This window comes from Mesoplodon densirostris, chromosome 7 (assembly GCF_025265405.1).
Source record: "Mesoplodon densirostris isolate mMesDen1 chromosome 7, mMesDen1 primary haplotype, whole genome shotgun sequence".
In the NCBI taxonomy this organism is placed as follows: domain Eukaryota; kingdom Metazoa; phylum Chordata; class Mammalia; order Artiodactyla; family Ziphiidae; genus Mesoplodon; species Mesoplodon densirostris.
The window spans coordinates 47,872,216-47,885,967 of NC_082667.1; the positions used below are offsets into that span (position 1 = coordinate 47,872,216).

General features: G+C 38.5%; 1 protein-coding gene across 1 annotated transcript in view; it reads left to right on the top strand.

The window, feature by feature from the left end:
• The window catches only part of SYTL2 (synaptotagmin like 2), a 99,555-nt gene that overhangs the window by 72,940 nt on the left and 12,863 nt on the right, over window positions 1–13,752 (top strand). Inside the window, 5 exon segments of the mRNA XM_060104466.1 lie at window positions 2–746; window positions 3,524–3,625; window positions 5,584–5,637; window positions 10,372–10,466; window positions 13,467–13,586. Of these exon segments, the coding sequence (XP_059960449.1) occupies window positions 2–746; window positions 3,524–3,625; window positions 5,584–5,637; window positions 10,372–10,466; window positions 13,467–13,586 (1,116 nt within the window).

Sequence of the window (13,752 nt, forward strand, 5' to 3'; positions counted from 1 at the left end):
AATAGGTAGTACTGAGGTGCCCAGGCAAGCTGCTTCTGAATTCCATCCTAAGGAAATAAAAGAAACAGTAGAAAAGTCTGAGGCTCCATCAATTACTGGGAGTGCTTTTGAGATTGGCTTTGAGAAACTCCTTAAAGAATCATCTAACGGTCCTTCTTATCAGCTCCAAGTGTTGGTGAAGGAAGAAACTCCTGAGAAGGAGCCTTCACAGTCAAAGCAGGCCAGGTTCTTGGGGAAAGTGCCCTCTTTTTACTGGAAAGCCTCAAAGGCCTCGGAAATGAAACGTAAGAGTAGTGTTTTCAAATCTCAAGTCAGTCAATGTGATAAAGTGTTGGGAAGAGAAAAAGCTGTGACTGATTTACCAATAGATCTCTGTGGTTTTGAAAGTGGGGTTGAGATCCCTGGAACCTCACAACTTTCTGTGGACCATGAAATAGGGACCACGGAAACTATAAAACCCCCAGAGGACAGGAATTATAAAAGTGAGGTTGCAGTAGTTTGAGAAGGGGCTTTTCAGGAGCTTGGTTTCAAAGAGGCTTCTGACGCAATTAATGTGCCCAGAAATAGGCAACCCATTCCTCTCCTGACAAACAAAGAAAACTCTACAAAAATAAGTAAAGTTGAATTGATTCTGGCATCCCCATATAAGAGACAAGAGAAAAAGGAAGAAAAAGAAGGTTTCTCTGACTCTGATTTTTCAGATGGAAACATCAGTTCTAAGGCAGAAAGCTATAGAAATACCTCCAGTGAGCATTTTGAAGTTTTTAACTGATTGGTTAATGAGTTGATTTATGTAATGCTGACATAAAGAATGGTGTAGTTTTTAGAATTGGGATTAATTTGACAAGCCCAAATGGTACTAAATTCTTCTTTGTACTTCAGTTCTCCCTAGATTTTCTTAATAAAAAACTACATTTCCTTTTATATTCTTTAATCAAATGAGTTACATAGAGATAGCTTTACCCATCAGGCAGTGTTTCAGAATCTGACTTTATTCTCACTGATCAATGATAGAATTTTTAGGTTTCAAAAGTATTTTTTAAAGAACTTTTGGGTTTTAGAGAGTACCTCTAAAACATCCAAGTGTGCTTTCCTCTTGGAACTAATTAGAATTTCCTAATTGGCAGTCCATACAGGAGCCTCTAGTAAGATTTGTGGCAAGAAACTCCCATATTGGTCACACATTTCCCTTTTAAGAACAGTAGTTTACCACATTAGTGGCTAAGTATCAGGAACAAAGTGCAAGGCTGGAAGTTTCCCTCAGATACCTTGGGCTGTGGTGTTTCTGTTGCCACTCTCTCCCTCTTGTTTGCAGTTATCTTCAGGATCCTCCCCTTCTAGGGTATGCCTCAGTCTGATGACCTCACCTGATTCCACCTATAAGGGCATTGCCTGGCCTGCTGCATTTCTTTGGCTCCAGCCTTAGCTAAGTGAATGGAGATCTTAATCAATTACCATATTCACCTAAGTGGACTTGGGCTTCTGGTTTCAGCCAGGCTATAAAAGATAGGGCTTGTCTCAGTTTGCTATTCTGAGCAACCTGGCTATTGGGAAAGAAACCCAGGAACAAATAGGGATTAGAAGTTAGTTGATTAGAGTGATGAAATGATAAAGGATGCTCTCTGGCTGGAACATTCTAACCAAAATTGCACAACAACTAATGTTGATCACCTTCCTTAGTAGAAAATTAATAGAATTTGTCATTTTCTGGCTCCCTTCAGTCTCAATGAGAACAAATGAGCTTTACTGAGTGGCTGATTTGTGAGGTTTGGGCTCCTTTGCAAGTAGCTCTAGGGCTTCTTATTGAAAACTGACCAAAGAATCCACCTTTAATCCTAATTAATCAAGCTGAAGCCCCTTTAACATTTGTAACTGGTGAGAAAAGGAAAATAAAATACCAGTCTCTCAAACCAGACATATGCAAGAGTGTAAGGCAACATCTTAAACTTGTTGAAGTAGACTTTTACTAAGCTACCCCATGAGTTACTAGGCCAAACTGACCTATAGGAGGTGAAGGGCTTGTAAATTTGCACTTACTTTACAGACTACTGCTTAATGTATATGGCTGTGTTAAAGTATACCAGCATAACAGATTGAACAGCAAAAAAGCCTATCTAAAAAAGAAATAGTCGATATAAATAACCACCCAGACAGACAGAGCCCAGAGAAGATATTTTAAAATTATAAGCCAAGTAGGAGGTATAAAATAGTACATAGTTTTGTATATTCTAACCTAAATTATTATTTTTTAAATAAGTGAGGGGGGGTGGAGTGAGAGTAGGGAAGAATCTGAAACAAGGCACCATAATTTTGATGAGAAGCCTAACATGTTTGACTTGTGGCTGAGCTCTTAACCAACCAATACGTCAGCATGTTCCTTTAAAAAGGGGGGAGGGAATGCTGGGAGATCATGCACATGATTAGTACACTAAAGCATATTAAAGTCACTGAGAAGGTCTGCAGTAAGAAACCTTTTAAGTTTGAAGACAGAGCATCCCAAATCTAATTCATCTTAGCATCCATTTACTGGAGAATGCCTATTAACATTGGGCAGAGCTGGGATGCATTTCAGGAGAGTATTGTCTAGAGAAGTAGTTCCCAAATTCATTGACTCATTAATGGAATCATTCATTGATTTAGCAAACATTTTCAAAGTGCCTGTTGCCAAGCCACTCTTCTAGTCACTGAGACTACAGCAGTGATGAATGAGAGTACTCAGACCAGGGCTTATCCATAATGGAGTTTCCACTGACAAAATGGAACAATTAAGGACTATCTAGAGAAAAACTTTTATAAAATTAGATGTATTTAAAGAACTGTTCTTATTCTCTGGTTATGCCCTTTTTCTTCCTTTTTTTTTTTTCCTTATGGTCCTAAAGTGCCTTTCCTTTTATAAAATAAAGGCATTAGTAGATAATAGAGACCCTCCCCCATGCAAATGCCTTAGTAAAATAAAAAGTTGACTACCTCATGTCATTACCCAACATTTTGTTGGAACTTTCACCAGTTCGTGAAATCCAAAAAACCTACATTTGTTGATCTGGAGAATTCACCCATCTGTGTACCCAATTATACACAGATGTTAAAACATCTGAATCCTGCCTTCTATGGTTTTCAGCTAATTATTTTAATGCTCCTAAAACCATTTTGTGGCTGTCTTCAAAAGCTAGAAGTGAAGGGGAAAGATTCAAAGTCTGGCACAGAACAAATCATGTGCCTAAAATAGAGGTGTAAAAGACTAAGAGAGCACATTTCTATTAATGTGGGAATCTTGTTAATCTTGTTTCTGTATCATTTATGCTTACAAATATTTCTTGACCAGGAAAGTTATTTAAAGAATATACTAATATTCTTTAGTGGAGAAATTTTATTTTCTTCTGTTGGAGTGCTTCATAGAGTGAATAAAAGTATAGAGGCTTATGGCATAATGCCTCCTTTCAACCTACCATTTCAGTGTCCATTGATTTAAGAGTTCGGTTGTTTTCTTTTTTGTGCAGTATTCATCGGTTTTGTCTTGCAACAGGTTCAGAAGAAGAACCCAGTCCTGTTTTGAAAACTTTGGAAAGGAGTGCTGCTAGGAAAATGCCTTCCAAAAGTCTAGAAGATATTGCATCAGATTCATCAAGTGAGAATAAAGTTTGCCTCACTGTTCATGCCCCCATCTCAGCTTAAAAATGCGTATGTGCTCTTCTGTGGCCTCACTGCATGCTGTTGTGCACTGAAAACCCTAAAGGGGGGTTAACAGATGAGAATAACTTTTCCCAAGTGAGCTGAAGAGGCTCAGCCTAAAGTGGCTGGAACTTTGCTTTTAAAATAACGCGTGAGGTTTGGTTACTAGAATACTAGGTTTCCGTGAAGAATCCCAGTTTGAGTGTTTATTCAAGCACAGTGAGTTTTAAAAGACTGTGGTAGCTAGTGGTTCTAGTGGTAATAGCTAACATTGATTGAACACTGTGTGCCAGGACTTGGCTAAGTGTTTTATATGCATTTTCCCATTTAACTGGCATAGGCAACCCTGTGAGGGACAAATTGTTACTCCCATTTTACAGATGAGGAAAGTGACGTTCCCAGAGGTAAAGTAGTTTGCTTCCTTTCATACAGCAGAGCTGGGACTCAAAATCAACAGGCTATTAACAAGAGCATTTATGAAGAGACCGTGTTACATATGACAGTGTTGGATGTCTGATAAATTTTTGCATGATATAGAGATGAATTAGTCCCTGGCTTCAAGGACTTTGCTTTCTCTTTTATCCCTTTCCATGCATTTCTTTTGGATAGTGGAATTATAAGCCCAAAGGCTATCTGACATGCAACACTTCAGGCACACTATTCCCCACTGGCTGCTGCTTTAACTGGTAAAGGATTTCTAGAGTACTAACATATAGCATAATGTATATAGGGACTTAGAGATTGTGACTTCTTGGGGTTTTGTTCTTAATATTTTTAAGCTAAAATGCACCCCTGGGATTACAGATGGTCATGCGAAAACTTATTGAGTGCCAGTTAACCACTGCCAAACTCATATGATTAAAATTGACCATTGTCATGTTTAGGATATTTTTATGCATCTGCAACTGAGACTGAAAACTCAGATTTTAAAAAAGAAAAAGCTATGCCACTAAACAATTCTTAAAATTCAGAGATTTTCAGGGCTCTGGGGGCGATAGTCCCAGTTTGGAATGCAGTCCTCACCCTACCAAAGATCTTGGAATCTCAGGGTTGGAAGGGACCTTGAAGGTCACCCATTCCAAACTCCCCCCAGTGCAGGAATTCCCTCTAAAGCCCCCTAACAGGTGGCCAACCCCCCACATCCGCCTGAATGCTTCCAGAGAAGGCGAGTCCAGTCCTTTGTCGGACAGCCCTGATTGTTCTTCCTGATGTTAGTGATGGGCCCTGAGGGGAAAAAAACCCCAAAACTCAGCAACAATTGTCCAATTTGGCAAACCTCTTGCCTGAGAAGCATGTGGCTATTTCCATGGTGCAGCTTTAAAGTACTCAGGAATGTGTAGAGTTAAAATAAAAAACACCATCAGCTGACGGGTATTCCTGCATGCTCCTTTCCAAATACCGATACCCACTCTCACACGAGCCTGCCAAGATTCCACTTAGCAGCTGGTCCCCAGTTACATCTCTTCAGTTGACTTCCCAAGCAAGGCTCCCAGAGGCATACACAAATGATGATGCACGCGCAGAAATATTTGTTAATGACCGTGGGTTTGAGAAGGTGTTAGTCATGGCTAGCATCTTACCATTTCCAGAAGAATAAAGAGGCTGTTGCAGCCCTGTGCTTTCTCCTGCTGCCAGCTGATTGCTTGCTCTGAGCTAACCCTCTAACCCTTGGGAGTCCGTGTGGAGCAGTGTGCTGATGTAAGCTGCATCGGGGCTGAAATGGGAGCTCCCGCTATGGCACTGGCTCAACTAGCTAATCTAAAGAGAAAGTATTTTGGGGAAGACATCTTGGTTGCACCCCTCACCGCATCTTGACTCATTGCTTCCAACTCCGGGGGCTTCCAGGGACAATCTCACTGTTCTTTCTCGCCAAGGGTCAGTCGTTTTAACCATTTGTTAATTTCTCCTGCACAGATCAAGCAAAAGTAGATAATCTGCCAGAAGAATTAGTGCGTAGTGCTGAAGATGGTAAATATCTTTATGTATTTGCATGTCTGTCTGTGTATTAGGTTCTGGGATGGTTTGGGCAGTCACCGGGATGCAGCTGTTAGAGAAATAGAAGAACGTCATTTGCCGCTATGTGATGAATTGAGCCTAAGTTATTATAAAATGGTTCTGACTTGGTGCATTTAATACTGCTTGTATTCTTAAGGTTTCTGCTGATGATACTGTTGTGAGGATCTCATCAGAGACCCTTGGGAAGCGAGGGTTTCTAAAAATAGGAAATTGTATTTCTATGGGTATGAGCAGATTTTTGCTACTCTGACTTGCAAAACTCCTTGTGAAGGCAGGGAGAGTGGAGTGGGTTTCTGGGTTAAGTTATTGCTATATTTGATTCTCAAGTCTCAGCATTTAGATCTCTCTAGGTATAACTGGTAAAGACTTAAGGTCAAAGGAAAGGGTCCCAGAACAAGAGTGGGGATCCTGCCTCTGCTCAAGTAAATAACTAAGTATAGACCAGGGGTGAAATTAACTGATTCTGAAGTTTAAGGAGCCAGAAGGTCTTGCAGCTTGTCAATGGATCAGGTATTACTTGGTTCAGTTATAAAATGAATAGGGTAATAGTGGTGGGAGGGATGGAAATGAGTCTGATTTTTATGGTTCAGCATTTATGCAAACATAAATATAATTTAGACTTGTATGCTAGAATTGTGTTTTCTAAGTTGCCTGCACTATAATGATAAAAATGTATATCAACTGAGCTTTCTCATGTAAAATGCAGCAACAGAGCTCTTCAAAGGACATTCCTTTTTTATGTAATAGTTTTGTCTTTCTCATTTTATGTTTACAACCACCTCACTGAAGTAGGTGGGGCAGTGATTTTTATCTTCATTTTACAGATGAGAAAAGCTCAGAGAAATTAGGTGATCTATCTAAGCTCTTGTAGCTAGTCAGTCAGTGGGAGGGTGGGGACGGGCATCTCAGCTTCACTACTCCTAGTACAGTGCTCGTTCCATTTTCCATGCTGTGGCTTATTGAGTGAGAGGAAAGACACTGCACATCTCCTGTGCTGGATGTTGGATATTTAGTTGAACAGGAGACCTCAAAGAGGCTAATGAAGAATTGCACTGGGGAATGGAGGAAAGCAAGCTGAAAAACTGTCACGTGTATTCTGCAGTCTTAGTTGTGAAACTGACATTTGAGCTTTATTTTCGTGTCTCTTTCATCTTTCTGTTAAAGTGGTATTTATTCTCAATGTTGCTCTTCTGAGTAGATCAAAAAGCAGTTCAGGAACCAGATACAAATGAATGCATTCCAGGAAGTGAGTAGCAGGATCTTTCTCACAAATGACTGAATGTTGCCGCTCTACATGGTGTTAAATGTGCTGAAATAACTAACCCCATTAATGTAGCATTTATTATTATACTAAACTCTTGCAGCTTACAAAACTATTTCATTCTGACAAGGGTTTTATTAAAAATATTTTACTACTATCTGTGTTGAAAGATTAATTCATGATTCCACTGAGGGATAGTTATATATATTTAGAATTTTTATGTATACATATGTATATGTGTTATATATACATATGTTATTGCTCAGTACTGTTATACTTTTGCCAGTCTCTCTGCTCTTTGAGTCTTTACTTAAAATGAAGTTGGCCCCTTCTAATATCACTTGGCTTTTATGTTGCAGTATGGTCTGGAGTATTGGATCTCTTATGGCCTTTACGCAAGGCTATAGACATGAAGCAATTTATAATGTATCTGGACCTAAGAAAGAACTGTACTTTGACAATTAGTATGTAGTATGGTCATATATGCCTCTCTACATTATCTATAGGAGCAAATTTTATAATGCGCAAGGTTTAAGCTCTGAGGTTCAAAACTAAACTCTAGTATAGTTCAATATATAAAGCAAATGAACATCTGAATCTCAAGTCGTAAATGTATGTGACAACATGGATGGATCTAGAGGGTATTATGCTAAGTGAAATAAGTCAGAGAAAGACAAATACCATATGATCTCACTTATATGTGGAATCTAAAAAAACAAAACAAAACACAGACTCAGAGATATAGAGAACAAATGGATGGCTTCTGGGGGGCATGGTGGCTGGGAAAAGGTTAAGTTTATTTTATAACTTAACCTTAAAAGGTTAAGTTATAAAATAAAAAAGCTGTGGGGATGTAATATACAGCATAAGGAATATGGCCAATAATATTGTAATAACTTTGTATGGGGACAGATGGTTGCTAGACTTATGGTGATCATTTTATATGCAAATGTCAAGTTATTAATTAGTACACAACATAATATTGTATGTCAACTATATTTCAATTTAAAAAAAGAAATGTATGTACACTTGTGGTAGCTAATATGCATCAACTAATTAATATCCACCATGAAGAAAAGATAATGATTATTCACCATTTTCTGTTCAATCTTAAGACTGCTGTTCTTAACTGTGACTATTGTCTTGAGTACAAATAGGGCATTAAAAAGGTGTTTGTGGAGGCTAGCAAAGCATGCAGATATGTATGTGTGTCTTCTTGACGTCCCTGTTTGAGGTGGTTTCATAATCCTAGGCACTGGAGGGTTGAAGATAATGATACACACACCTGCCCTCAAGAGTCCACATAATTTTTAATAACAGTTTCCCAACAGTCTTTGGATGTGCTGATGGTTCTTAAAGAGAAGAGCAGCCAAAGGAAGGAGCCATTAGGTAGAGAAGTGCTACTGCTTGAAAGCTGTGACATCTCATCTGAAATCTGAAACTTTGCTCATGAGGTTCTCCTGCCAGAGATGAAGGAGCTGAGCTTTGGCACATGACCTGACAAATTCTTAAGAACCACCTAGGAAAGAAGGCAATCCAGGCTTCAGCCCTTGGTGTGTGTTCTCTGTCCGGCTGCTGCAGAGGAAACAAGACTTCTGTCCCTCAGGGGTGTTGGGTAAAGAGGCTTTTCCAGTTGCTTTTGAACTGGCAACTGGATACTTAAGTTTGGGCATCCTAGTTTATCTTTCTGTGTTTTGTTCAACATTTAACTTGAGAAGTGGAAACAAAACATAGGCATAGACAATGTATGCCTATATGTCTGTGTCTTCATATGTGACCTCCTAATTAGCTTAGTTATTGGTCAAGGGAAATAGGCTAATCGTGTGCTAAATTCTGGGTAAATTAATTTCTCTTTTTTGTGATATTTTCCAAGATGACTCTTAATGTCTGGGCTGGGGTTATTCATTTTCTCTAGTAAAGAGTGTATTCTTACCACAAGACAAAATGTAATGCATGATCAAAACACAAATAACTAAAGCCCAATAAATGTAAAACTGACTACATTTGAGTAACAGATATATACTTTTGAAAATAATAGGGAGTAGTGTTATGATAAAAAAGTTTTGCATACTCATTGGGCTACATTGTGCTCTTGTGGGATCTACTTTTTTACTGCTTCAGTATAAGTCACCTGAATACACACACACATGTGTTATTGTTTAATGGGAAGTAATTAAAGTAGGTATCATCTTGTGAGACACCATAAATGTATTTTGATGCATTTGCGAGCCTAAAGCTAGGTGAGAACTATTATGTGAATAAGCAAATATTTAATATGTGTAGTTCAAGTTTCTGTCTTTCTTCATTAGATTTCTTTTAACTAAAGATGAATTTAGCTAATGCTCAGGACTAAATTTGAGCCTTTTGAGTTACATGTAGAAATACAATTTGATTTTTATTTATCTGTTTTCCTAGTATCTTTCAATGAGAAAGTCAAGTCAGTATATTTATATCACACTGAAAAGATAATTTAAAGATTTCCTATCAGATAATGTTTATTTGTTTAGCAAATATTTACATAAGGCCTAATATGTGCCAGACACTCTTCTAAGTGCCTTGAAAAATATTAAGCCATTCAATATAGAAGCTCTGATTCACCATAAGAAAAGCTTAGACATTGTCATTCTTAGGCAAAGAAGAAGAAAGTTTTCTAACTAGAGTTATACAAATGAGGAAGCGAATTCATCATCTTATTGTGACTTCCACACATATGCTTACTGTATCAGAAAGAAATCATATGCTACATATTCATAGTAATTTCTTAGATTATCTTAAATTGAATCATTCAAACTTGCCTTGGGATACCTCTATTGAAAACTCTGAATTGACAGGTATCTAAATAATTTCTATTTTCAAAAAATAATTAGTTTTGAAATTGTAGTCTTTCACGACTTTCTGAGGGCGAAACACTCTTACAGGTAATCCCAACAATCACTAAAGAAACCAACCTCCTTTTAGACACTCAATAGCCAGAAAACTTTTATGACTGAGTTGTGTACAAAGATCCTTGCTATCTGATGAAATAGTTTTTCAGCCTGCAGCATGTTAAAAATGTAATATATCTCAAGGAGATGAACCAATAAAGTACAGATCTTGTGGTTCAAAGCTCTAATGTGAAAAAATATAAGTTAAAACCAATTCACATTGGTAGTAGGTTTCAGTATAATTCAAATCCAGTCCTGCAGTCCAGTAAACCTAGTGGTTTTTAAATTTTTGTCTTCTATTTGGTTCAACTCCTTGCTAGTTCTCTCTCTATAATTGCATGTTGCTTACCTTATGGTCCTGTGCATGTGAACTACTATGCCTTTAACCAATTTACAAAAACATCTCTGTTCATAGATGAAAGAAAAGTGTGTTTTCAACTTATGCCTTATGTTTGTCTGACAACTGTGAGGATAATTTTGAATGGAAATGCTACTGTTTAGTTTCCACAGTGCCTTCACAACCTGATAATCAGTTTTCCCACCCTGACAAACTCAAAAGGATGAGCAAGTCTGTTCCAGAATTTCTCCAAGATGAGGCAAGTTTGTCTTTTGTACCTTCCGAAAAATGGAACCAAATAGGTGAATTTGCTATGCCAAGGTTGGTGTGTCTGTATTCAGCCATAGCAGAGACCGAAGAGGTCAGCAGGACTGACCTTCGCCTCTCATGTCAATAGAGGTAGTGTTGTTAGTCCTGGAACAAGGCAAGGCACATCTCATTTGACTCATACAGTAACTCTTATTGGTGGTGAAGTCAAAGTGCATAGATTTGGGAATGTGACTTTTGTTTCAAAGTGGGTACAAAATAAGAAATTTAGCAGAAAAATGTTGGCATGAGCTCCTCTGTTGTTTAGAGTACAGTTGATTTGTGAAAGCTAAGTCTAGGTAGCATGACTAGCTTGAAAGCATATGTTAAAATAGTAAAGTAACAATGACATAGAAAACTTAAAGGATATCAACTGGGGGTAAGCACTTTACGTACATTATCTCATTTAATCTTCCATTAACCCTGGGAGGTGGGCACCATCGTTATCCCCAGATATTACAGATGAGGAAACTGAGAGTAAGAGAGGTAAGGTAACCTCACTCAGCTAGAAAGGGGTTAAACCAGCACTGGAGCCCAGTTCCGACCCCCATGCTATTAACTACTATACCTACTGTCTCAAGTAAGAACATGACTATTACCTATTATTCATTTGGTACCTAGTAAGTACCAGGCACTTGATATTCGCTCTGATGTCTAACTCTCACAAACAGAGTGTGGTAGGTACAAATTTCTCCATTTTATAAAAGAAGAAAGAGCCTCACAGAGGTTAAGTAACTTTCCCCAAATCCAACAGCTACTAAAAAGTAGATCTAGGATTTGAACTCAGGTCCTGTGACTTAACTAAGATTCCATGTTCTTGCAGCCAGCTAGTTAGGAGCCTGAGCTTTGAGGTTAGGCACTCCCAGTTCTGGCCATGCTACTAATTTGCTACGTGCACAGTGCTGTCACAGAGTACCTTAATGTTAACTGTTCTGTTTGCAGTTTCGGTCTGATTTTTTTTTTTTTTTTTTTTTTTTTTTTTTTTTTTTTTGCGGTACGCAGGCCTCTCACTGTTGTGGCCTCTCCCGTTGCGGAGCACAGGCTCCAGACGTGCAGGCTCAGCGGCCATGGCCCACGGGCCCAGCTGCTCCACGGCATGCGGGATCCTCCCGGACCGGGACACGAACCCGTGTCCCTCACATCGGCAGGCGCCACCAGGGAAACCCTGGTCTGATTTTTAATGGCGAAATAAAAGCTTCATCCTTAAGTGTTCTCTTAGTAGATGGAATGTAAGGAAAGCTCTGGACAGTATATAAATTACATCCCTCCTCCCCCCACCGCCTGGGCACCGTTCTGTCTACTCTTAGCCTTAGATGAACTGTATCTGCAAGTATTCAGCCCTTGCATATGCTTAAGAATCCACGTTACAGTTCCTTTGGAAAGAATCACACATTCTTTGAAACTAACTCATTAGCTGGAAGCCAGCATAGGCACCTCATGTAGTTCCTATGGTTTTATACCTTTGTAGATATGCTTTGGTCTTGGTTGGTCATATGAATGAACCATCTAATAATTTGAGAGGCCAGTGATACCTGATTGGCCTGATATTTTATTTTTCTCCTCCCTTCAGTTTTAACCTGCTGCCTCACTGCTCCACACAAAAGACAGTCCAAATTGTTTGAGTTTGTACGTCAGAGATGCCAAATTAAGCTGCATCATTTTACCTTTCAAAGTACCTGGGGTTGGACTGAATGTTAAAGGAAGTGGGATGAAATCAGGCATTGCTTCTTTTGTCCACTGTCCCTTTGAGGCTTAGTGTCAGTCACATTTGTTGAGTACCAACTTTATGAAAATCAGTGTTCCAGGTCATCAAGACAAGGTCCTATCCTTCCAATAATCACTAATGATCTGATGTACCAGGTAGAATGTATTACGGCTATGATAGGGGGAAATGGTCTGTAAGCATGTGGGAAGGGTGTATGAGAATAGAGACATGAAAAATGTATGGATTTTTTTCACCCTTGAGGAAGGATTCTTTTCTCATCCATATAAATCATAATTTTTAACCCTTTTCTTAATCTGCGTTAGGATTGGCTTCTGTTATATTGACATGTAATTGCATGGGCCCTGGAATATGTTGGCATGAACTAATCACTCCTCCATAAAGGTGTTTCCCTAACCCCAGGAGCCACTGAACTGCTCCATAAACTGTCTAACCCCAAAAGGAACTCATTCTGAAGCATAAATTCTTAAAGCTACCATCTAATAAACTATAGATCTAAATATAATAAAATTTATTATTGTCACTTTTCTTTCTTGACCCAGGTAAATATTTCCTGGGACATATTTAAAATAAGTATCTTGTTGCTATTTTTTTAAAATTTGTTAAAATCTAATGTGGGCAGAATGTACAAATCAGTATACTTCCCTATAGCAACACAAAAGATAAGCACAATAGCACTGTTGAAATACCTAAGAGGTGGTTTAAAATTATATATACACACATATATACATATGTATAAAAAACTTGAAACACAGATCAGATTAGCATTTGTTTTCCCTAGTTTAATAGTGTCTCAAGTAAAATGAGACACTATTGATATTTAGGGAAGTTAAGCCTATGTTAACGAGAGGAATTAGGCATGACATTTTATGATTTGATAGTAAATGTTAGACCATTTATTGTCTAGGTAAAGTTAATTTCTCATATGTATCAATAAAGTTTTCCAAGCAATATAAATATATAATATTAAGAGAATGCGCCTTGGGGCCACCTTGTAGGTGAAAAAAATCGCTTTGTTATTTCAGTACCTAACCACTGCTCTCCTCCTAAGATGAGGTCCAAGGCAGACCACCCACCCCATCTTGAATACCATTCCTTGGCAGTTAGCACTTTGACCTTGGAAAATGTCATAGATCAGTGGGATACAAGGATATTATCTTTATCTAAACAGATTTTGATCTTGACTCATTCTGAATTTAAATTTTGTATATATTATATAATGTTTTGTAGAGTGATGACAGAGAAACAGATACAACATCAGAAGGCAGTTACCAGCTCAGCAGACACAAGAAGAGCCCGAGCTCTTTAACCAATCTTAGCAGCTCCTCTGGCATGACGTCCTTGTCTTCTGTATGTAAACAAAGGCTTCATGTTAATATCCCTCTGCTTCTGCGAACCTTGCTCCACCATGCTCCTGCTACTGTAAAAGGGCCTTTTGTTGTATTTCTCAGATTCCAGGGGCATGAGAGCTTTTTCTCTAACCCACAGTTGGCTTCTGGCTAGCCAAATCTTCCTT